Raw genomic sequence first — 23,474 nt, forward strand, 5'->3', positions numbered from 1 at the left:
TCCATTGAGCAGACTTCAACATGGCGTCCGACGGACCTCCAGGCACCGATTCTGTCCCGTCCGATTTAGGGATCGCAATCGCGGCTTTGAACACATGGAGCTTCCAGGATCTTCAGGGCAAGCTGTCGGAGTTGGGAGCCCCGACTATGGGTAAGGAAAACCCCGAGAATGGATGCACATATTGCTGAAAGACCAGTGGATGCAGCTAGCCACATGCTAACGGTGGCGAGGAGCGTTGAGACGCATGACTCCAGAAAACCAGCCCTGTCGTGTGTTTACATCCACTTAGAGGGACTCTGCACTGTTTTATGGCTCCACGGGGGATTTTGACTTGGAAAAAGTAACGACTCGGTTGATTTGAAGTTTGTGGTCAAATATCTAGCTCGCTTTTACATCCCTCGCTAAGTTTCCGCTTCAGCCCTTGAACGCATCAACTACGTGTTTCTTAAGTCGTCTCAAACGCAAAGACAAAGTCTTTTGTGCCTGAGGTCGGAATCACGGCATTGCATTCAATATTAAAAGTCTTGGGTGTCTCGCTTCACTTTACCGTTCAATCAACTGTTTCACACTTCCTGTCAGAAAAAGGTTAATTTCTCAAATACCTCTGTTGATTATGCAGATATTGTTTATCAAAATACTCCAGATACCCATCCTAAACCTCTGACTGTATTATTTAATTCATCATGTAGATTTGTGTTACGTTGTCCTTTCAGAAACACGTCATTGTTTTATGTTTGATTCATTCAACTGGTTGCAACCCAAATCTAGACTGCAATTTCACTGGCTTCAGTTCCTTTTTAAATGTGTTTATTTTCACTGTCCTCCATATTTAAAAGAACTCATGATTCTATATAAGATTCTATATAACTCTCCATACTCACTCAGGCATATGAATTGCCTGTTTTCTTTGTTCCTAGAATTTTAAGAGGTTGGGAAAAGATCATTTTATTTTAAAGCTCCATCAGATTGGAATGATCTTCCCCTCTTTTTGCGTTCTATTACCTCTTTTCATTGTTTTAAGTTGTCATTATATTCTCATCTTAAAACAAATTGCCTATGTTTTTAATTTATTTATGTATTTTTTGTGTCCTTTTTTCTATTTATTTATTTTTATTTATTTTATCTATTTATTTTTTCTTTTCTCTCTGTTATGTTATTTATATCTCATTGTTTCGGTTATTTAATTAGCCTACTTTGTAACTAGACTTATGTGGGTAGGGGTTGTGTGTGGGAGGGGGTGAGCAAGATGTCTGTTTGTTTTATGTCATGTGTATTTGTATTGTAATGTGATATATTGTAATGTTGTATGTTTTATGGGACCCCCTTGAAAATGAGATGTTACATCTCAAGGGGCTATCCTTTAATAAATTCTACTTCCTATCTTTCTTCAACCAGGCCCGAGAGAGGAGCTCATCGACAGGTTAAAGGGGTACATGATCCAGGTAAGGCACACCTGGACTTCACTGCTTACGCTTTCACACACACCAGCTTCACCGATCCTCCTGTTAAATGTACCAGTGAAGACATGCACATTACTACAGCTTTCCTACACTGTAATTAGCACGATTGTTTTGTATGTGGAGCTACACACTCCACTGTTGATGACTTTTCAGTTCACTTGTGTAAAGCAGAATATTTTAACCTTTTGATTGGCTTTTCATTGGAATAAGTGAAACTGTTTTTTATTTCCTTGCTGGTTTTACCCATTTTTTCTTCCCTCTGTAGACTGGAATCCTCCTCAGTAAACCTAATGATGACAAACCAATGCCCCCGCAGGTAAATTCAGTCCTCTACATCAGTGGTCCTCAACTTTTTTTCAGTGATGTACCCCCTGTGAAATATTTTTTCAGCCAAGTACCCCCTAACCAGCGCAAAGCACTTTTGGTTGTAAAAAAAAAGACCTAAAACAGAGCACTGTGCCATCAGTAACTGATTTATTAAACATACAAATATTGCTGTTATGCTTCAATCACAACTCCATGGTTGGTCCAAGTGATTGACAGGTGAAGCCAGGTGATTGACAGGTTAGGTGGAACCATCCTGGTGTGGGGGATACTCTGGGGTTTTAGGATAATAAGTTGAATAGCCTACTCCTGAAGATAAAATTCATTTTATGAATTTAGACTTATATTTTCTTCAATTATTTATGAAATATTTATTTTTAAAGGATTTTTGCATGGATGCTACTTTTTAAATATATGTATATTTTAAAATCTCACGTACCCCCAGGGGTACGCGTACCCCCATTTGAGAACCGCTGCTCTACATGGTATCTGCATGCAGTGAGGTGCTAGACTGCACATTATATGAAGGGTCATGTTTCATTGTTGTTGTTTCATTAAGAATTTAATCACTTCAGTCAGTAAAGCTGGGCATACACTGTGCGATATTTTAAATAGTTTGATTCAGCCCCATCTCAAACTGCACGACTAGATCGCTGAGTTCAAAAGTTGGCAGCCCACGAGTAATGGTTTCACACTGTACGTCCCGATGCTCGGATGCGACCCGTCTGCTCACACTATACGTTAATACTCAGCTCGGACTTCTGTGTACTGGAACTGCAACGTCAAAAAGAAGTGGAAGAGGAGGAACCCCGAAGTGGGAGACACCAAAGATGCTCAGCAAAAAAAACGCGCTGCCATAGCAATTTGTGCCATTCTGTGTGGTGATAAATGAAAAAAGATTAGACAACGTCGTGATTGGACAAGGAATTGGCTGGGCAGACGTGGGAAATACAGTCTTTTTTTCTGCTATTATTTAAAACATGATTTGTGATGTGAATTTGCAACACTTTAAACTACAAATAATAGTTTTTGACGTGACATCAGAGATTGCACATGCTCTCTGCGAAAGGATGAGGCCAATCAGGTCGTAGCTGCTTCAACTGTGCGATACCTTCACGAGGAGCGACCAGGATTTCAAACAAAATGTATTTACTTGCGAGCACACGATTTGTGATCGGGAGCTCGTTGTGAGGTGTTACTCTCTCGTCAATACCCCACGTATACTGCACGAGGCACGACCAACGATTGGGTTGAAATCTGGCCCGATTCAAAAAATAGTCAGTTCAAAACGAGCCGACAATCGCACAGTGTATGCCCGGCTTTATTTGTTTGGTCTCAAAGAACTGCTATACATTTGTACTACTAAGTATGCTCCATGATATAATTGTAGAAATTACCTGGATGGGGTTATACTTGAGGGGAAAAAAAATGTCACAGGAGCTGAGCGAATGTGCAATTTAGGAACATTACACACATGCTCCTTTCTTACAACGTGAAGTTCAGTTCTTTTTCATCAATTGGGCATGAGGAGTTTAAAATAATTTATAGCACCGTCAGATTTTCTTGCTTCACACAGCTGTTTTGATGTATAGCCCTGTAATATTTTGAAAGTTAGTACTGGATGTTATCAGCAAATGGCCAAACGATTCATGTGGAATACCTTCTTACTGAAAGTATTTCACGCTTGGACCAAGATTGAAAGTGTATCCAGAGATCAGAGTGTTTATTACATCATGTGGAGAATGATCGATGATGATACAGAGTTTATATGAAAGCTACGTGTATTTGGACAGTTGTGAGTGGATATAAATGTATAACTAAGAGAAAAAAGAAACAAAATTCAGAAACAGCCTTATTTAGACAACGTGATATTATGCTGTACTATACTAAATTCACCATAGTCAGATTTCCCTGGCACGCAACCTTATAATATGATTTTTCACACCTGGAAGCTTTGCGTTCTTTCTCTCCATCTCACATATTTCCTCCTCTTTAGATGGGAGGTATTCCTCCTTTGCCTCCGATGCCCATGCCACCAATGCCTCCGGGCATGGGTATGATGCAGTCCATGGGCATGATGCCACCTGGAGCCCCCGGCCCACCTGGCATGCGCATGGGAATGGAGCACGCAAATTTGCCCCCTCCCGGTATATCGCAGGATGATCAGCTGAAGATGGCTCAGCAGAGAGCAGCCATGATGCTACAGCAGGAGGAGAGGGCCAAGCAGCAGGTGAGGCGGCTGCACCGTGTGTTTACTGAGCAGTTGAGGAATTAAATTACACCAAACAGCATAAATGTGATTAATCTGTTGGATCAGAAGGTACTTACATATAAAAAGTTAAAGTATCTTAAAAGACTGAAGAAAAGTAATGGTTAAATATAAATGAGAATTAAATTGATTCAAGATCCATATTAGAGTATCTAATGCACATATGCTCGTTGATTGTTTTGATATATCAACTGCCACTGATTTGTTGTTTCTGGCTGTGACAGGGGGATGAACAGGACCTTCTAGAGCAACAGAAAAGAGTAAGACATTAATAATGATGATACATTTAGAAAAATGTAAATAATCTTTCCATGTACCTTTTGATACACTTAGGAACAACACGTTCTACCTCGCTGCCTTATGTTACTTAAACTTTACTGTCCTCTTTCCTTCCTCTTCTGTTGTATCAGGCTGCAGTGCTGCTGGAACAAGAGCGGCAGCAGGAGATGGCAAAGATGCAGCCCGGCCCCATGAATCCCATCAGAGGTTTGCTTTACCTTTTAAAAACCTAAAAGACCTCGAGAAAACATTCAGCTCCATAAATGGTTCTTGTGAAAGTAGCTCCTTCTAACCTCACTAGCATCCTAACTCATCTTTCTCACGTCTAACTGAACTTTTTTATGTTCACTTACTCTACGGGGCTTCCTCACACTTTGTCGTATATATTTGGCACCTTACATGTTTTTGATTAAAGCTTCTTGAAATGAGTGACTAGATTATCTTTGCTGTAAGCAGGTTTTAGTTTCAAACCGTTTTCTCAGATTGACATTTTATCCACAGTTTAACGGTAAATGTTTGCATCTTAACATTTGTGTATAACATGCAAAACCCTTCAGTTTCAGTGTTGGATCCTCGTGGGCCGCTGCCTCCTGGTGTCTCTATTTTGCCACCCCAGAAACAAAGGGTGCCCCCTCCTCCTGGAGAAGATAACAGAGAGGTAAATCTCTTCTTTCTCCTGTGTGGGTTGTTTTAACTCTGGAGTGAGACTGTGTTATATATTATACACTTTTAAAACCTACTGAAGGTTTTATGTTGTTAGATGATGTAATACTGTCATATCTCTGCTGTAAAATTGCAAATCAGATTTAGTTGGATCTTCTACTCTTTTGTCGTTTTTAACTCACAAGGAATTAAGTTATTTACATGCTTTGCACCTACATCTGTACCTGGCGTTGCCTCAGTTTTTCTTTTTCTTTTCCTTTTCAGGGGTTTTGATAGGTATACTTATAGGTAAATTTTTCTTCTCTTTCCTTTGCTGTAGATGTGGCACAATGAGGAAATGAGTATCAGTGGGCCCAAGATCCCTCAGGCTTTGGAGAAGATCCTCCAACTGAAGGAGATCAGACAGGAGCAGCTCACCGATCCAGCAGGTCAGCACAGAATCTCCTCAGCAGCTTCTGCTGAAAGATAAATATAGTTAATTTAAGGTGCTCCAATCACTAACAGCTGATAATTGTACTAGATAATTGTATTGTTGGTTTAAAAAAAAAAAAGCAGCGCGGTTTTGGGTTTTTGTTTTTTAGAAATGAGTGCTGTAGTATGTTGTCACTTTATTTTGAAATATCGACGCTTTCTGTTTGGATCAAATCAGACAGAAGTGGGTGAAGAAAAAGGTCACGGTCAAATGTATTTATGTAGGGCATCTAAAAGCATTACCAAAATGGTTGGAAAAAGTGGTTTACAGGTTGAAAGAAAGAATAGAAAGACTGCCCCCCCCCCCTTTACAATTAGATCATAGTTGAAACGTAACAAACCATACGTATAGAATATTTATTTTACATGCCTGCAAACTCGTTGCTTTTGGTGACAATCAGCATTTTGAATCAAAATGTAATTCATATAAATCGTGTATCAAAGAGCAGTTTCACAATAACAGATCTTTGGGGAATCCGACACTTTCAGCCAATCGCAGTCAAGATGAGGTCATTGCTTTGTTTACATCGTGAGCTGAAGGCAAGTTTTCATGCTACATAGCGTAACTTTAACGGACGCGTGTTAGTTTTTAGGCCTCTAATATGGCGCCTGAGAAGTGCAAAACACATGAATAATTTCTAAAACAATTACATTTAGAAAACCCATTCAACTTTAGTACATTTTCTTAAACAAATTCGCGTTTTAAGAAACAAATGTACAAGAGCCAGAACACAAATGCAAATCCCGAAACAAATGAACAAAACACGGCTCTTAACGAAAGGGGAATGCCCTAAATACTGGAAGTGACGTGACAATCTCGTAACTGCGTGAGATAGATGAGAGGGGCTGCAGATCAATATGTTACAGAATATGAAAAATTATTTCTTCCATAAAAGGCACAGAATAATTTTGTTGTTCACTTGCAGTATCAAAGAAAAGTATTTAAGCAAATGAAAAACACACTGTTGAGTTGTTGTCATGAAAGTGAAAAGCTGTGTGTGTTTGAACATCACTGCGGAGCGTCAGAGCTGCTCCACTCACACGCAGTCAGTACGTTTACATACACTAAGGGAAAGTTGAATTATTGCTTAAGTCCGACTGATATAGGAGTTTTAAAAGCCATGTATACACCTAAGTCGGGCTGTACTCGAACCAAACTGGAGTTCTTGAAATCGAGCTATTAGAGCCAGATATAGCATTTCTAATTCCAGCTATTCCAGCATGTAAATGCAAACCACGGTTAGCTGAGCTATTGACTAGCCTGGGACTCCCCCTTCTGGAAGTGACGAGACCGCAGAAGCAGGAATCACAACAGTCACGGCATCACAACAGCACAGTAGCAGAAGAAGACGTTCGTGCACCTTATCTTACCACCTAGCGTTGCAGAGTCGAACGCTCCTCACTTAATTTGATTCTCTTCCTACGCATGTATACTCAGATTTCTCAGAAACTCCAGTTAAATCCTTTAGCTTTATTATTGTTATAATTATTAATGAGGCAGTTACTGGGGTTCAGTGCTGCTGATAGATCTAGCTGCAGAAGCTACAGCCTGTTTAAGGTTTCAATCCAATTTAAGCACTGTATGAATGTTTGCATTTTCTCTGGAAATATAACTTTTTTTATTGCATACACTCACCGGCCACTTTAAGAGATAAACCTGGTGTAACGTATAAAGTAGTTGGTGAGCGTTGCCATCGAATTATTCTACTTCTGAGTCTGGATCTTTGAATGGCAAGGATCGTCTGCTTGAGTGACCCGAGTGCTCTGACAGGACTGTGAATACGAAGGTGACTGGATAAATGAGGGGGTGCCAAGCCATATAAAACTTAATATCAAGCAATAAAATCTTAAAATCTAGTCTATATCTGACCGGAAGCCGCTGGAGTGATGCCAGAACTCACATTTTCTTTTCCCAGTTAAAAGCCGAGCCATAACATGGCTTTGTGGTTATAAAAGGATACACAACTCTTGATATTGTTGTACGGTCTGTATGGCTTCACTTGGTCCAAATTTAGCAGATGGAAGAATCTAGTATTGGCAAAAGAACTGATTATTAGCCATTTTTTTAATAAGTTAACGACCCTAGAGTGGTTGCAGCACAGTTCTTCACCTGAATCAGGAAACAAAACAACCTGTCTTCATCTCATAGAGATCCAGAAAGTTCAGGGCCAACCAGTCTCCGGTTCACCTGGTTAGCTTAAGGGTAGGGAGGGAGAATTTGAACCTTTTCGATTTTTAATGGCAAATGTATTTGAAAATAGACCATAAGAACTCTTTTTTTTAAAAAGGGACTCCAAAGGATGAAAACATTTAGAGATTTAGGGAGATCATAATTTGATTATCACCATCATTTGCATTTCTTTCTGGAGAAGAGGAAGATGAAGATGAAGGAACAGAGATGGACGTGACCAATTCCTCTGCCGGAGTGATGTCTGAGACAGAAGATGATGACAGCCAGATGTCTAAAAAAGATGTAAGACACTTTATTCACTTACCACAGAAGACAATGTGTGTAGTCTGAACTGTGATCTTAAGTTAGTGCACTGGGAAATTTGTTGTTGAACTTATGATGCAACCTTTTCCCTCAGAAAAACCGCAAACGCAGGAACCGGAAGAAGAAGAGCAAGAAGAAGCGAGCGCAGGAGAAGAAGGAGCAGGCAGAGCAGCAGCAGCAGAAGGAGAAGGAGCAGCAGAAGGAGCAAAAGGATCAGAAGAAGGAGGGCAGCGACAAGCAGAAGGGCAAAGATAAAGATAAAGAGAAGGAGAAGGAGAAGGAGCCAGAGGTCGAGATCGAATACGTCACCGAAGAGCCAGAGATTTATGACCCCAACTTCATCTTCTTCAAGAGGATTTTTGAGGCCTTTAAGGTGACTACAGCAGGCTGTTGAATTATCCTCCACCTGTGATACAGGTGTTGTTTTAGTCTCTGTATTTACACTTTTAATGCAATCTTCCTTTCTAGTTGACTGATGATGTGAAGAAAGAGAAGGACAAGGAGCCTGAAAAGGCTGAAAAACAGGAGACGGTGGGCGTACTGAGGAAAAAGGGATTTGAGGAGGAGAGGAAGGACAGTGACGACAGTGATGATGTTCGTATCCTTCTATTTCTTAAAATAACTGGAATGATTAAGTCCTGTTTCTGATATTTTTTGTTTTTTATACTGTATATCTGACATGGTTTTCACTTGCAGGAAATCAGACCAGATGTACCTAAACTGTCCAAGAAGAAGCTGAGGAGGATGAACAGGCTGACTGTGGCTGAACTCAAGCAGGTAGGTCAAGATTAATCCACGTTAAGATAAACTTATCCGAGTCTGATGTTGCGATTCAATGATGTCAGAACGTTATCAGACCCACAAATACTGATTTCTCTTCTTCTCATGTCACTCTTCTCCAGCTTGTTGTTCGTCCAGATGTTGTGGAGATGCATGATGTGACGGCCCAAGAGCCCAAGTTGCTGGTCCACTTAAAAGCCACCAGGAACACTGTACCGGTGCCCCGTCACTGGTGCTTTAAACGAAAGTACCTGCAGGGAAAGAGAGGTATAGAGAAGCCCCCGTTTGAGCTGCCGGAGTTCATCAAGAGAACGGGAATCCAGGAGATGAGAGAGGCTCTGCAGGAGAAGGTGGGTGGCCCTTTAACTGACTTTTTTTTGTTTTGTTTTTCTTCAAGAACATTTGTTAAGGGCTGCTTTGTCATGTCTTTGCAGGAAGACGCCAAAACTATGAAAACCAAAATGAGAGAGAAGGTTCGCCCCAAAATGGGAAAGATCGACATCGACTACCAGAAACTCCACGATGCTTTCTTCAAGTGGCAGATCAAACCCAAACTCACCATCCACGGAGACCTTTACTACGAGGTATGGCATTCACTTTTCTCTTTCGATTCGTTTTCTGTCTGTTAAGATCTATTCAATGACCAACTTTATGTGCCTGCAGGGTAAAGAATTTGAAACCCGTCTGAAAGAGAAGAAGCCAGGAGATCTGTCTGATGAGCTGCGTATTGCTCTGGGGATGCCAGTAGGACCAGTAAGCTCCACTATCATCTTGCATTTCTTTTCAACGAGTTCTAATGTATCACTCTCCCTGTTACTGCTGTGAAATTAATTAATATACGAATATACAGACTGTGAAAACACGTCGCATGTTAGCCGAGACGTGCCAGGACTTTGTTTACAGCAGCACACTAACAAGGCCACGAACGCAGCTGCGAGTCCCTTACACACGAGGAAACTAATGCTGAATATGTTGCTAGTGGGCTTATTTCCCTTTTTGTTTTGTCACTAGAACGCACATAAGGTGCCACCTCCCTGGTTGATAGCCATGCAGAGGTACGGCCCCCCTCCCTCGTACCCAAATCTCAAGATCCCTGGACTCAACTCCCCCATCCCAGAGGTAAAAACTGATTTGAATTATTTAATATTTCTCTGATTATTCAAGTCTTTTCATTCATTTTTGCTATTTTATTTCTCTGTTTACATCCTGGTGCTTCTTTGTTCTACAGAACTGTACGTTTGGTTACCACGCCGGTGGTTGGGGGAAGCCGCCAGTAGACGAGATGGGAAAACCGCTCTACGGGGACGTGTTTGGGACCAATTCAATAGACTTCCAGGTCAGATCATGAGAGAACACACAGGAGATGACATGTACAACTCTGCTAGTTCAGACTGTGTTCTCACTGCTCTGGAGCTGTTAACTCGTTTTAATGCAAGAAGTGTGAGAACCGTAAAACCAATTACATCTGTTTGCACATAACTGTTTAAAGATTGTAGTTTTCCCTCTACGCTTCTACACATAACTCTGTAGAAACTATTATAAACATCCAGATTGCAAGGCTTAAACTGCCACTCGGAGGAATTCTCAATTACATTTTCATGGTCAGTGTGAAATCTCGGGTGTGTGAGCTGCTAGTTTGCTGGTACTGCACCGTGAAGCCAGCCGCAGTCGGAGCTGACGATCTTCTGTTTGTCTTTCATTAGTTTACCGTTTGTGGTTGTGCTTGTGTGTGCAGGCTAAAGCAGAGGAAGAAGAGGTGGATCACACACCTTGGGGAGAGCTGGAGCCTTCAGACGAAGAATCATCAGAAGAGGAAGAGGAGGAGGAGAGCGATGAAGAGAAGCCAGATGAAACTGGGTTCTTCACACCAGCTGACAGGTACTTGATATGAAAGTTACAGCAAAAACTTAAAGCAAGAGGTTTCCAAGTGTGGGGACATGAAGCTTTTTGCAAATATATATATATTTTTTTCTTTTTACTTGAAAGTCTTATTTATTTAGACACCTTTAGACTTAATAACAAGGAGAAAGTTTATCCAAAATATAAAGCTTTAAAGGACATTTTGAAGAGTTAGGGCCAATCCCAAGGTTCACCCTACTTTCTACCACTAGCCCTCACTCACTACCACTTCACCGTAAAAATGAAGCCACAGGCATAGGGCCCCTGTAATCTTCTCTAGGGATTGGGACACCACTTGCTACGTCACTGCGTGGTTTACGTTCGGGTACGTAAGCGACTGCGTAGTTACGTTTGCACATACGTCACACCATATCAGGAAGCCGAAAGCTAGAAGCTGTTTTAATTTCCGCTGTAGCGCTATTAATATGCCACTTTATTAAGTTTTAATATTTTTTCAGGCGTAAAAGTAACCGTTAAGATCCCCAACCTGGGCTCAGTTTGTCCAAATAACGCGTGTTAAGAAATTTGCTCCGATGTTTTTGGGGATGAGAAGAGCCGCCGGCGATTTATGGTTCCGCGTTAAATCGGAACCATAAATCAGCCTTTATTCTGGCGAGATCTGAAGATGCAACGCAACAACGAGCAAGCGAGTGATTATGTACATTCACTGAGTGAATATTATGAAAGTAAAATATATATTTCTCGCTAGAAATGTAATCAAAACGCATTTTTATGCAGAAACTAACTCAAAATATTGATTTTATTCACTAAAAATGAGAAAATGTCCGCCATGTTTTTTTGTTTGATTCAGTCTGCAAATGATAAAGCATTCTGGGAAATCTTTCTGGCCCTCGGTCAGCGAGTGAGCATCTGAAATCCCTAGCTTTTAAGGGCTAGATTCATACACACTACCCCTCGATATGCCCACTAGCCCTACATGCAAAGAGGAATTGGGACACCACTACCCTCATGGGAATGTGCAAAATTTAGGGGTGGGGCTGAAAAGTAGGGCTAGGGGGTGTATTGGGACTGGCCCTAACATAATTAAGATGAGGGTTAAAAGCCAGCTTTTTGTTATTTTCATCAATCCTGAGACACGCTGGATTGATTAATAAAACCATGTCCATCATTTTCCATGTAGTTGGATCGATTAACGTGGTTACGTCGTTCTGATTAGTGTTACATGCAAGGTTGGTTTATTTGATGAAATGTTTTTACTTGTCTTGTTTTTACTGTCTGTGGTTATCCTTCAGTTTTTATCTCTTGCTTCAGGTTTTCTGTGTATCAATGCGTGTTTATTTGTTTATGCTCACAGATTTCTGATAATTTTTTCCCACGATGCTTAAGATTGATCCAAGCATGACGTGGCACCTTCAAGGAGATGCTGATCCTGTACTGTGTTTCACTTTGCCTGTTTTTTTTTTTTGTTTGTTTTTTTTAGTGGTCTGATCACCCCGGGTGGCTTCTCATCTGTACCTGCCGGCATGGAGACTCCAGAGCTCATCGAGCTGAGGAAGAAGAAGATCGAGGAGGCCATGGATGGGTGAGTTTCCCTCTGTACCCTTGTGAAGGAGCTACTGCTTTAATATCATTTTTGCAAGTTTTTGTCCATAGTTAGGACTGGAGATTGTGTATGCTGATTTCTGTGTGTTTGGTTGCTATAGATATTTTAATAGTGTCTTTCACGTTGCATTATGAAGTGGAAGTGTACCTCTAACATTTAGAGGTTTTCTTCTAAAAATTGAATTTGACCTGAAAATGCATTGACTATAATATACACTGCTCACTTTCTTTGTTTATGTTTTTATAGCAATGAGACGCCTCAGCTGTACACTGTTCTCCCTGCGCGACAAACGGGCCCCGTCGGAGCGGCCATGATGGCTTCCACACACATCTACGACATGTCAGGGGTAAGTCGGCATTCATCCGCCCAAATATCGTTAAAACGTTGCAGTTTTCTCTCATGGTATTCATGTATTTGATCTTTTTTTGGTGCGTGTCTTTTTCCTCTCTGCGGCTTGCAGTCCGCGGCAGGTCGTAAGACGGGCGGAGGGCAGGAGTCACAAGGTGTGGAAGTGGCGCTGGCCCCCGAGGAGTTGGAGCTGGACCCGATGGCAATGACACAGAAGTACGAGGAGCACGTTCGAGAGCAGCAGGCCCAGGTGGAGAAGGAGGACTTCAGCGACATGGTGGCCGAGCACGCTGCCAAGCAGAAGGTACTCCAGCACAGTGTCTTTTATCACACCTTGATGGAAATTCATCCTTTTGTTCTGTTTTCCACCAGTAAAGCATCTGATTTATACAAATATAATCATGTTTTGTTGTGCAAGTTTCCATTTTTGAAACATTGCATAGTATCTCACATGATGAGTTAAAAAAAGGAAATGCTTCCCCTGAGTACTTTGAATTATAAACTGAGCAAAATCAAGTGTTTGATATCATTTCAGCTTTTTTGTGGTTATATTTGTATAGTAAAAGCAGTCCACTTCCTCTCTCTCTGTCCGTTGTCATCAAACAGCAAAAAAAGAGGAAGGCCCAGCCACAGGACACACGAGGTGGCGCCAAGAAATACAAAGACTTCAAGTTCTAGACAAACACGAGACCAGGCGCTGCGTGAGGGACGGCCCCAACAGGAAGTGAAAGGGGAAGAAACATCCTCAAATTTCAGTTTCAGAGGATGCAGACTGCAACGTCTATCATCTGTTAGACCAGCACCAGTCCAGACAGGTTTTGTTCCTTTGATCCTTCACATGTAATCTGTGTCACATGAGAACAGTAGCGTGTACTTCCTCTCTTTTACTTGTACTTTTTAGATTCGGTTTTGTTTTGTTTGTTTTTTTTCCCTGTTTTTTTTGTAAATAAATGAAGTGATAACAAGAGTTCTCTCATGTATTGTGTATGCATGCATATGGTCACATGTTCTTGGTTAAAACGTCAACTTTATGGTCAGATGATCCAGTTTTATCTGCATTAACTGCTACTATATGTTAAGGGTCGTTCATAAATCTAAATATGGCGAAGAAAAGTGATTATTCTCAGAGATGAGCTCTGACTGACACTTCCTTCACTGGGTGGCAGTAGAGACTCTAAAATGCGCTGTGGTCACATGCCTGACAGGGAAGCATAGTGACCTACATAGCTGCTGCATCAGCTACCTGCTGACTCGGTCACTGGTTCACACGGAGCAGCAACCTGTTTACACCAAACACTTTTCCTACGCTGAACAGATGACGCTACCTGTACGATCTCTGATGCAGAGCAGCTCAAACTGCAGATGGCTCAGCACTGCAGCATGCATTAGTACCATGATGGAAAAATGTCTCTGCTTCACAGTGACCGTCTCATAATTCAGGCATGTGGATCTACTGGATTTCAAATAATCTTGGGAGACGTCTTTATCAAATTTTTGACTGAAACTTAAGTTAGGTTGGGCCATTTGGGCTAAATGGAGCCGACGGCAAATCTATCCATTTAAACTAATGGTCGTCCCGGCTACCAATGGCGATGCCGGCCTTGTTTGTGAGATTTGCACTTTGTACACTGGTTTTGTGTCCTAAGACACGGTAGAGATTTAATTGATTCTCCCTGCAGTGTCAATTGATGACTTTGCAGATTTGGGACACAGTGTATAAAGAATCCCGGGGATTATCCTGCGATTAATCTGCGTGCTTCTAATCTGTTTATCACTGGCCGGCACTTCTGGTGGTGAGAGAAACACGTTAAAAAGAGCACAGAGTTAAACTCATTCAGCTGATTATCTGAAAATTAAGTGGTGCCGTGCAATCTTCTTACGGAGGGTTCAAACGCAAAGGCTGTGACACGTTCACCTTCGCTCTTTAATGAATGATTAATCACGCGTTATGAGTTTTACCACAAGTGTTTGTTTAACAGCACACCCAATAACATATTATACGCATGCTGTACGATATGTAAGATATTTTCAATGAACTGCATATATAAGAACAACTTTCATTTTGGGTTGTAAACCATTTCTGGTTCATATTTTGCTCAGTAATACAAAAAAGCAGCAATGCAAAGGTCACCTTTTATTCTGCCGTAGTGGCTGTTATCAGGCTTCCTGTATACACCTGGGCCCTACATGTCCTTAACTTTGAATTTCCGACATACCCTGAATGCAACACAATCTATAATTTGATAAAAAATTTTTAGGGCAAATGGTTCCAATTCCCACTTAAGAGTGCAGCCACTGGCTGTCATGAGCATGCACATATTGCTGTAAGCTCTGATCAAAGCTGTGATAATCTGCTAAATCAATGGCAGCCGGCCACATGTGATGACTGACGTTGCCGTGAGGTCACCTTCTGATTCATAATCAGATTCTGAGATTGCCATCGGAGCCCTGCCTTTGTCACCCGAGGGTGGAAACGCCACACCTGTTTCATGCAGCGCTGACAGGCATCCAAACCCTGGGAGGGAAGCTGTGCAGTGTTTATGTCGGAGGGGGGGAAAGGGTGAAGAATGGCTCCTAGTATGTGGTTACTAGATTCAAGTAACCCCCCCCCCCTCCCCCGAATAAAAATACAGACTTTTGTTACCAAGCAGATGTTGATATATTGAGGTTTTTCCCTTCTCTACATTTCTGTCTAACATTTCTCAGAGATGATGAGAAAAGACCAAATTACTTTGAAATGAAAGCAAGCCCAACTGGCATATCACGAACCGGTTTTTCCCCTTTTGAGAAAGCTTGTACACGTGTGTGACTAATGGAAATCGTTGCAAAAACACCTAAGACTCAGGACCAGGCTAAAGTGCTGGAATGTCCCCATGTTGATTCCCAGGAAAACACCAGAATAGCATCATTCAATATAAAGGTTTTGATTTTGTGTTGCAGAACGCACACAAAAAAGCCATAAGACTGTAGAGTCCGTTAGGTTTACAACTTTTTAAATCCATATTTTCTCTCTGAAGTCATATACCAGGAGTATATAAGGTGTGTGTGTGTGTGTGTGTGTGTGTGTGTGTGTGTGTGTGTGTGTGTGTGTGTGTGTGTGTGTGTGTGTGTGTGTGTGTGTGTGTGTGTGTCGTTAGCCTCATAGCATAATTGCCTAATTCTAGGGCATTCAAATACAATTTAGGCAATTATGCTATGAGACTAACGATATGCGTGTATATATATATGTGTGTGTGTGTGTGTGTGTGTGTGTGTGTGTGTATATATATATATATATATATATATATATATACACACACACACATATGTATGTGTATATATATATTAGTGTGTATGTATATATACAGATATTTATGTGTATACAGGACTGTCTCAGAATTTCTGTAATGCAATTACAAAAACAAAAATGTCATACATTCTGGATTACAAATCAACTGAAATATTGCAAGCCTTTTATTATTTTAATATTGCTGATCATGGCTTACAGTTTAAGAAAACTCAAATATCCTATCTCAAAAAATTAGAATATTCTGGGAATCTTAATCTTAAACTGTAAACCATAATCAGCAATATCAAAATAATAAAAGGCTTGCAATATTTCAGTTGATTTGTAATGAATCCAGAATGTATGACGTTTTTGTTTTTTTAATTGCATTACAGAAAATAAAGAACTTTATCACAATATTCTAATTTTCTGAGACAGTCCTGTATATGTATATACATACATGTATATCTGTATACATTTGTCATGATTTTGGCGCTGTGTAAATAAAGCTGAACTGATAGGCGTGTGCTCGTGTGCGTGCGTGTGTGTTCGCGGCTCCTGATTGGTCAGCTCCAGCTCAGCTCGGCTCCTGATTGGTTAGCTCCAGCTTAGCTCGGCTCCTGATTGGTCAGATCCAGCTCCTCCAGAGCCTCGCACTCGCGCCGCTGAAGAGGCGTCGCTCTCGCTCTGGCTCGGCCGCTGCTCAGTGCTCGCTGAGCGACTTCTCCGAAACAAATTTCCGCTTCCTGCATAAACAACAGCCACCAACGCGCACGAACCTCCGCAGGGGGAGTCATTGCCGCCTGCTTTTAAAAAAATAATAATTTATTATTTTATCCGGGGGGTGGGGAACAAGCGCCCGACGACAGCGATGTCTCCTCGGTCTTGGCGGTGATTGGCACGAGAAACGGAGCAACTTTCCGTCGGCTGCACCAGCCGGAGCCGTGAAAAGAGAAGAAGAAGAAGAAAGAGGGAGAAGGAGAAGGAGCGACCTCGCTGGAGAAAGAGGGGCCCCCCTCGTTTGCTCCGTCTGAAAGCCCCCCCTTGCCAGCCTCGGGGATGTCGGAGCGCGGAGGGCTCCCGCGGACCGGGGGCGTCCCCTCCCCGCACATGCAGCCCTGCAAGCCGGTCAGCATCTCCTCCAACCGCCCGGTCCACATGAACCTGTACGCCACCTGGGAGGTGGACCGCTCTTCCCCCAGCTGCGTGCCCAGGTATGTGCAGGGGGCACACACGGTGCAGGGGGGGGTCGAGCATGACTGGTCATTTTTGGGCTGGTTGTGAAGAGGAAATGAGCCAGTCATTGTGTTTACCCTGCACATAGACAAACACGCATGGGTGCTTCTTTTAAATACACCACCACTTTCATTGCTGTGTGGTGATAATGCCTCACAAGTAGGGATGGGCGGTATGGACTAAAAAAATTATCACAATAAATTCTGGCATTTATCCTGATAACGATAAAAATGACGATAAAAAAAAATACCAATTCAACTCCATCTTTGTAACTATAAATCTATCACCAAATTCAGTCTTTGGAGCCCCAAAACACTGCTCTAAAAGAATAGTAAATGTTACTAAACGTCATCAATGGGAATCTTTCTTTCTTTCTTTCTTTCTTTCTTTCTTTCTTTCTTGCTCATTTCCTTCCTTCTTTTTTCCCTTCCTTCCTTCCTTCTTTTTTCCCTTCCTTCCTTCCTTCCTTCCTTCCTTCCTTCCTTCCTTCCTTCCTTCCTTCCTTCCTTCCTTCTTTTTTCCCTTCCTTCCTTCCTTCCTTTTTTCCTTCCTTCCTTCCTTCTTTTTTTCCTTCCTTCCTTCCTTCTTTTTTCCCTTCCTTCCTTCCTTCCTTCCTTCTTTTTTCCCTTCCTTCCTTCCTTCCTTCTTTTTTCCCTTCCTTCCTTCCTTCCTTCCTTCCTTCCTTCCTTCCTTCCTTCCTTCCTTCCTTCCTTCTTTTTTCCCTTCCTTCCTTCCTTCACGTACGTTGTGCATGGATTCAACACAGAACCATAAATCAGCTTTACACAAAAACGTCATCAACGGAAATTTATCGTTTTTACCGCGAGATGACAAATTCTTATCGGTAGGAATTCACGGTATATCGTGAACGGTAAAATATCGCCCATTCCTACTCACAAGGTCTGGTTAAAACCAATAATCAGGTTGATCTACTTCTGTTTGGACCCTTTGTTATCCAGTCCAGTACTTAAGTGTCCCACAAACCTCTATTTGGCTTCTTTTCAGTTCCCCCAGATAATGATCATCCAGTAGCATTTACAACCTCACCCTTGGAGATCACACAAACACTGTATTTTAACACATTTATCTCAGTAGGGCTGTGCACTAGAGCAGCTGCAGCCTTTTCCAAGTGGAGGGTTTCAGCTGTTTGATCAGTCCAGACACAAAAGACTGATGAAGAATTGGATTGCAGACTGTTACTACAGCCGTAGAGAGATGGTTTGCATTCACTATCTGACACAACGGAAACACGAGGCTCGTATACATCACTTTGTGGGAAGACGAGAGCGCAGGAAAGATTTCTGAGATGTGACCAAGAAGTATCTGGTTTCTAATCTTATTCTGGTCCAGTTTCTTTGACACGTTGATTATTGGCAGCCGTGATGCGACAGTTGTGTATGTTCGTAAGGGCAATGCAGCAAGGTCACAAGTGGTGAGACACCTTATCCACAACAAAAGACTGTGAAATAGGCTTCTTTTGTTTGACTGTGTCTGTTACAGGATTCAGCTGGCTGGAAATGTCTGTCTCATGTGACTGGAGATAAGAGACGTATCAGGTTAATGCTCTTGTTTGCAGTTTGCCCCTTATTTATGATGCTACAGGCATAAGAATGGCCATTAATCAGACTCTATTTCTAATGTTATTATTGTATCACTTGCAAAGGGATGGCTGAAACGTGGAAGGTCATCTTTCAGTCAGACAGTTGTTGGTTGAATCCCCAGTTTTCCCAAGTTATACATTGATGTATTGTTAGGCAAGCTACTGAGCCCGAAATTGCTCCCTAGTGCGTTGGTTGATGTCGGTTGCTTTGGACACCAGTGTTCAGTAAATGGATGTAATGTAATCCTGCTACTTGGTTTTCAATCCCGCTCAAACTTGTGGTTGGAGAGTTGATGACAGACTTCACAGCAGCAGTAAACATGATTACAGAGGCATAACGTCCACATCTATTTGTAGAGAGGCGTGTTTATTTATTTTTTTAGTCCACACAAAGAAAAAAATGCAAATGTATAATGAAGATTTCACCAGTTGAGCCGGTTCTGCAACTATCCAATGACAAAGGCCAATTTCCGCTTAAAACTGATTACATTTTTGTTTAAAACAGAATAGCCTCCCTCCAGATGCACCCAGATATTTAGGTTCCTGGAAGCAATTAGAGGGACTAAAGCTTATTGTTTGGAGCACAAGAGTCTTCATCGTGACACGATGCATGCACACTGACATCTTAATGCTGCTCTCTGACATGCTTTGGGGTTTTACTGGATTTGAAGCACAACCTCAGGGGTGTGTTTTTCTCCCTCACATTATAATAATATTCATTCCACATGCATTCTTTTATCTTAATTTTGAATGGCTTGTTTTAAGCCAGCATTTTAAACGAAATGTGTCGTCACCTGATCTTTCCTTTGCTAAATGGATTATGGCACATTCTTCTTCTTTTTCATTTTTTTTTTTGCAAACGTCCCCAGCTGATTTTAGAAGACTTTGGTGTCTTACTGTTTTTTTTGGGAGGGAGCTTTTTTTTTCTGCGGCTGTTACGCTCCATCAAATATATTCAACTTCACTGCGGTTGCAGCAACACAGAGACACTCAGAGTCAGAAAAAGAGGGATTGGGGAGAATGAGGGGAAAACAAGGAAGGGTGAGCGAAGACGAAGCAGCGGCTCTGTCGCCTTCATTTCATGTCTTTTTTTTTTCCTTAGGTTGACACAATTTTCTGAGGTTTAAAGGAAATTTCTCTGACATGTGGTCAAAGCACCACTGGGGTAGAGTCTCTAAAGCTCTGTTTTCCACCATGTTTTTACAGCTTTGTTCATAGCGGGTGACTTTAGTGGATGGAGTAAACAAGCTGACTCTAATCGTCCCGTCTCTTCAGCAGGGTGTGACTTTTGAAATTACAGCTGTGCAACCCACTCAGAGGTACAGCAAATACAGCTGTACGGTTCTTTTCATTTTGATTGTGATTTCAATGTTGGCTCCCATCAATCACAATGTTGCCACATTTTCCTCCTGTTCTAAATGACCCGGCCTAAAATCCATTTGGCTACAGTTTGGTGATTTCCCCAAGAAATATCAAAGTCACACTGGTGTTTCTGGCCAGATTAATTAAATCTATTATTCGAGCAGCTCTACCACCATTTGCGCTGTTTAAGCTTGAAGCATTTTTACGGAGTATGCATTTAATTGATATGCAATTTTTAAGTTTGCAGTGGAAATTTGATAACTGAAACATGCTTCAAGTTGGTGGTAGTTGTTTTGAATAATCTTGATTTAAGTGCTAACCAAAATAAGCATAATTATAATGATTTTTTTATTTTTCTATAATCGGGCAGCCCCACTCACCATGATGTGAATTTAAGAGGTGGTTTAAAATTACTCTGACAGGAGTGTGTTTACCCTTTTAAACTTGAGCTTGCATATTTCCAGACTTGCAGATTTTCAGTGATATGATTTTTCTTTTCGTTCCAGTTGTAATAAACCAAAAAATTACCATGGTTTTGATGTAACTTGCTGATGCTACTGTAAGACGTAGCATAATCACTTGAGACATGCGTGTTCTTGTGAACACGCATTTAGCAGCCTCTGTTGTTTAGGTTGTGCCATACTTTGGTATTTTGGCTTATGTTATAGTTTACTACTAATGGTCAGATACACAGAAGGGTCCAATATTCAAGTTCAGATTGCTTACAGTAAGAAGAACCTCTATCTTGCACCTATGTCTCGAAATGTCCATCTGGACTTTTTTCTTATTTCAATCATAAAATATTCAGAAAATGTCCTGTGAGTGAGATCCAGATAGTAAGATCCATTTTTTCCAGAATACTTGGTGCTTTCAATATCTGGCAGTTATTTACAGTTTACTGCATGTTAATGTGGTGTAATAATGAAGATAGACATAAAATTAGAATTAAGTTTAAGTGTGCAAAAAACATGGCAATGGAACATCAATAACAGATTTTAAATTAGAAATGTGAACATCATTGAACAGAAAGTCTTTGAGTCTCTGTTTTTAAATGTGCAACAACAGGCCAGAAGAATGTAAGCTATGTTCAAGCTGTTTTTCCAAGCTCATCTCCATGAGAGGTCTGACCCAACAGAGGGGGGCGAAGTCCTCTGTTCCCCCTTTTCTGACATTTTTATTATCTTTCTTCGGGTCACTTGTATGAAGATTAGATAAGATGACCATGAACCAGCCTTGGGCCATGATGGCGGCGGGGAATGGCACATGGAAAGTGGTTTTCCGTACACCAAAAGTTGCTTGTCTTCAGCAGGTTCACGACTGACATGTACAGCAACATGCTTATTATTTCTTGTTATTTTTCTCCTGGACTTATTTATTTTGTATTTGCTGCAACATGTATGTGTTTTTGCAAAGGAGTTTGAAAACTGAAGCATCAAAAAAATTTGAAAAAAAAAAAAACTCCCTGACATGAGTTTCCCATTTTCAGAGGAAGTTGGACATCTCTGTCCTCATAGTCCCTCCCTCAAAGGCCCTCAGTGCATCTGTCTCATCCTTTTCTTCGACTCGTGGATGGGTGCTCCTTACTACGAAGAAATAACACAAGAAGTTGCTCCTTCAGTCTCCCATTCATCAGTACCCAGGACGAGCATCTTACTAACATTTTCGGACAAAATTTGCTGCTATATGCTCTTGTCAGTCTGCTCTTACTCTGGTAACGCTTGGGATATAACGATAATAACTGTAGATTGGTTGTAAAGCACAACTTCTTGGCCTTCAGGGACCATTGGAATTTTTCCAACAGTGCAAACCATTGAGGAACTATGGGAATTACGCAAATTTGTCGCCGGGGACACACTGGGTTTTAAAGATTAAACACTACATCAGTCTATGTGATGCCTTGCGTCCGCTGGGTGTGATCTGGTTGCTTCTTCTAACTTTCTTGTTGCTTAATCTTTGTTGCTGCAGCAAGAACTACCAACTTCCTCCCTTTAGCCAAGGTGTTGTTGCTTTAACCTCTTCCTCTCTGCCCAAAATGCCACTTGGTATGTTGTTTACACTCTGCTGCGGGGCTGAACATGACCTTTGAGGCCCACGCTCAAATTTCTTTGCTTCCACCAAATCCTGATATGTTAAGAAACAGCGATTAGAAATGGTGCAAAAATGTTACATGTATTCACCCATGACTATATTTTCTGGCCATATACTCTGGAGGGAGACGAATTAATAGAAAGTGAGCGACGATATCAACTCTCAGAGGTCGGAAGTCAGATTTTGTTTGTGTGCTTGCATCCATCTACAAATGAGGGAAACCACAGCGGCCTGAGTGCTTGTTCTGAAGGCCACAAAAGTACATCCGAAAATCAGCTCCACCTTTCTCGTATTCAGCAATGCAACACAATTGCTTTTGATATCATCACTATGTTCATCTGTCCTCCTGACCTTGTTAGTCATCTTTACTAGAGAGGGATAAATCATTTCACTGGCTCCAGAACTGGGCTTTCACCATTGAGTAATGGGCGGTTTTTCTTTTCTTTTTGCTGTCTCTCCTTGATTCTGCAGTGTCATGATCACACACACACACACACACACACACACACACACACACACACACACACACACACACACACACACACACACACATACACAAATCATCCTCCATGCTCCATTTATTGGAAACCTTCATCCTCTGGATCTGAATACAAATGATAATCCCCCTGATGAGTACTGCTGCTGCTGTGCTACCAGGCTTGACACCTTCACCTTACTAATGGCAATCCTTGCTATAGTATGTAAAGAATAGCAGTTCTCATTTGTCCTGAGAGTTTCTCTCAGGTGGAATGTCAGCCATTCCTGCCGGAGCTCAAACATGCACATGGTTTGGATTCCAGCATCCTGCAGAGCTCGGTTACAGACTCTTCAGGTTGCTCCCTGCGTCAGGTATTCAAGGAGTGGAGCTCAGCCCTGAACTCGTCACCTTGCATCATTACAGAAGGCCTCTCTGCAAAACAAAAGGGAGAATTTCCCATGACTCGGGTCCACAGATGGAGCGCGTCACCTGCTCTACCATTTGGTGGTCAGTTAAAGTAGTCACAATGTTCTTGATTTACAAAAAACAGAAAAAAATAAGATGGGAAGCTGCAAATCTAATAAAGGAGTGTCTTTCTGGCAGACTGTCCTTATAACTGAGTCGTTCCCTCTGATTCGTTGTGGTCAGCGGCCAAAGGTTTAGTGCTCCTTTCCAAAGAATCAGGCGGCTAATTCAGACTTGGTGTGTACACAATAAAACGGCAGGGTGGCTCATTTCTAAAAGCTCCAGCATATTGTGAAATGCCTGTATGAGAGGGTTCATGTCACCCATTTCTTGTGAAATACTGCTCTTGTGATCAAGGACACAACCATGAAAAGATATCTTTCCTGCCTATTTCTTTTTTTTTTTTTAATGAACATTTCACTACTATCC

General features: G+C 41.5%; 2 protein-coding genes across 3 annotated transcripts in view; both read left to right on the plus strand.

Annotated features, from left to right (window-relative positions):
• On the plus strand, window positions 1–13,518 carry sf3b2 (splicing factor 3b, subunit 2). Of its 2 annotated transcripts, none has more exons than XM_061710344.1 (22): window positions 1–150; window positions 1,396–1,442; window positions 1,726–1,776; window positions 3,781–4,014; window positions 4,278–4,313; window positions 4,464–4,539; window positions 4,890–4,990; window positions 5,315–5,423; window positions 7,836–7,939; window positions 8,055–8,333; window positions 8,429–8,554; window positions 8,657–8,737; window positions 8,863–9,090; window positions 9,175–9,324; window positions 9,404–9,493; window positions 9,752–9,859; window positions 9,969–10,076; window positions 10,476–10,618; window positions 12,081–12,182; window positions 12,450–12,549; window positions 12,664–12,855; window positions 13,158–13,518. In XM_061710344.1, exons 1-22 carry the CDS (start codon window positions 21–23, stop codon window positions 13,227–13,229), a joined length of 2,667 nt encoding a protein of 888 aa, XP_061566328.1. In that variant the 5' UTR covers window positions 1–20; the 3' UTR covers window positions 13,230–13,518. The 2 variants fall into 2 exon arrangements, with proteins under 2 accessions (XP_061566328.1, XP_061566330.1); XM_061710346.1 differs by having other exon boundaries at window positions 7,839–7,939.
• Window positions 13,519–16,500: 2,982 nt separating this feature from the next.
• LOC133420856 (phosphofurin acidic cluster sorting protein 1-like) overlaps window positions 16,501–23,474 on the plus strand; it is a 70,866-nt gene continuing 63,892 nt past the window's right edge. The window contains exon 1 of the mRNA XM_061710719.1: window positions 16,501–17,030. Within this exon, the coding sequence (XP_061566703.1) occupies window positions 16,876–17,030 (155 nt within the window). The 5' untranslated portion in view covers window positions 16,501–16,875. The remainder of the gene's footprint in view (window positions 17,031–23,474) is intronic.

This window comes from Cololabis saira, chromosome 20 (genome assembly GCF_033807715.1).
Source record: "Cololabis saira isolate AMF1-May2022 chromosome 20, fColSai1.1, whole genome shotgun sequence".
NCBI lineage: Eukaryota > Metazoa > Chordata > Actinopteri > Beloniformes > Belonidae > Cololabis > Cololabis saira.

What these genes read in the sequence shown, in the direction of transcription:
- sf3b2 (XM_061710344.1), top strand. Translation starts at nt 21, where the DNA reads ATGGCGTCCGACGGACCTCCAGGCACCGATTCTGTCCCGTCCGATTTA. An exon ending in TAAAGGGGTACATGATCCAG is followed by an intron (nt 1,443 to 1,725) that starts GTAAGGCACACC and finishes TTCCCTCTGTAG; the next exon opens with ACTGGAATCCTCCTCAGTAA. An exon ending in ACGGAGACCTTTACTACGAG is followed by an intron (nt 9,325 to 9,403) that starts GTATGGCATTCA and finishes ATGTGCCTGCAG; the next exon opens with GGTAAAGAATTTGAAACCCG.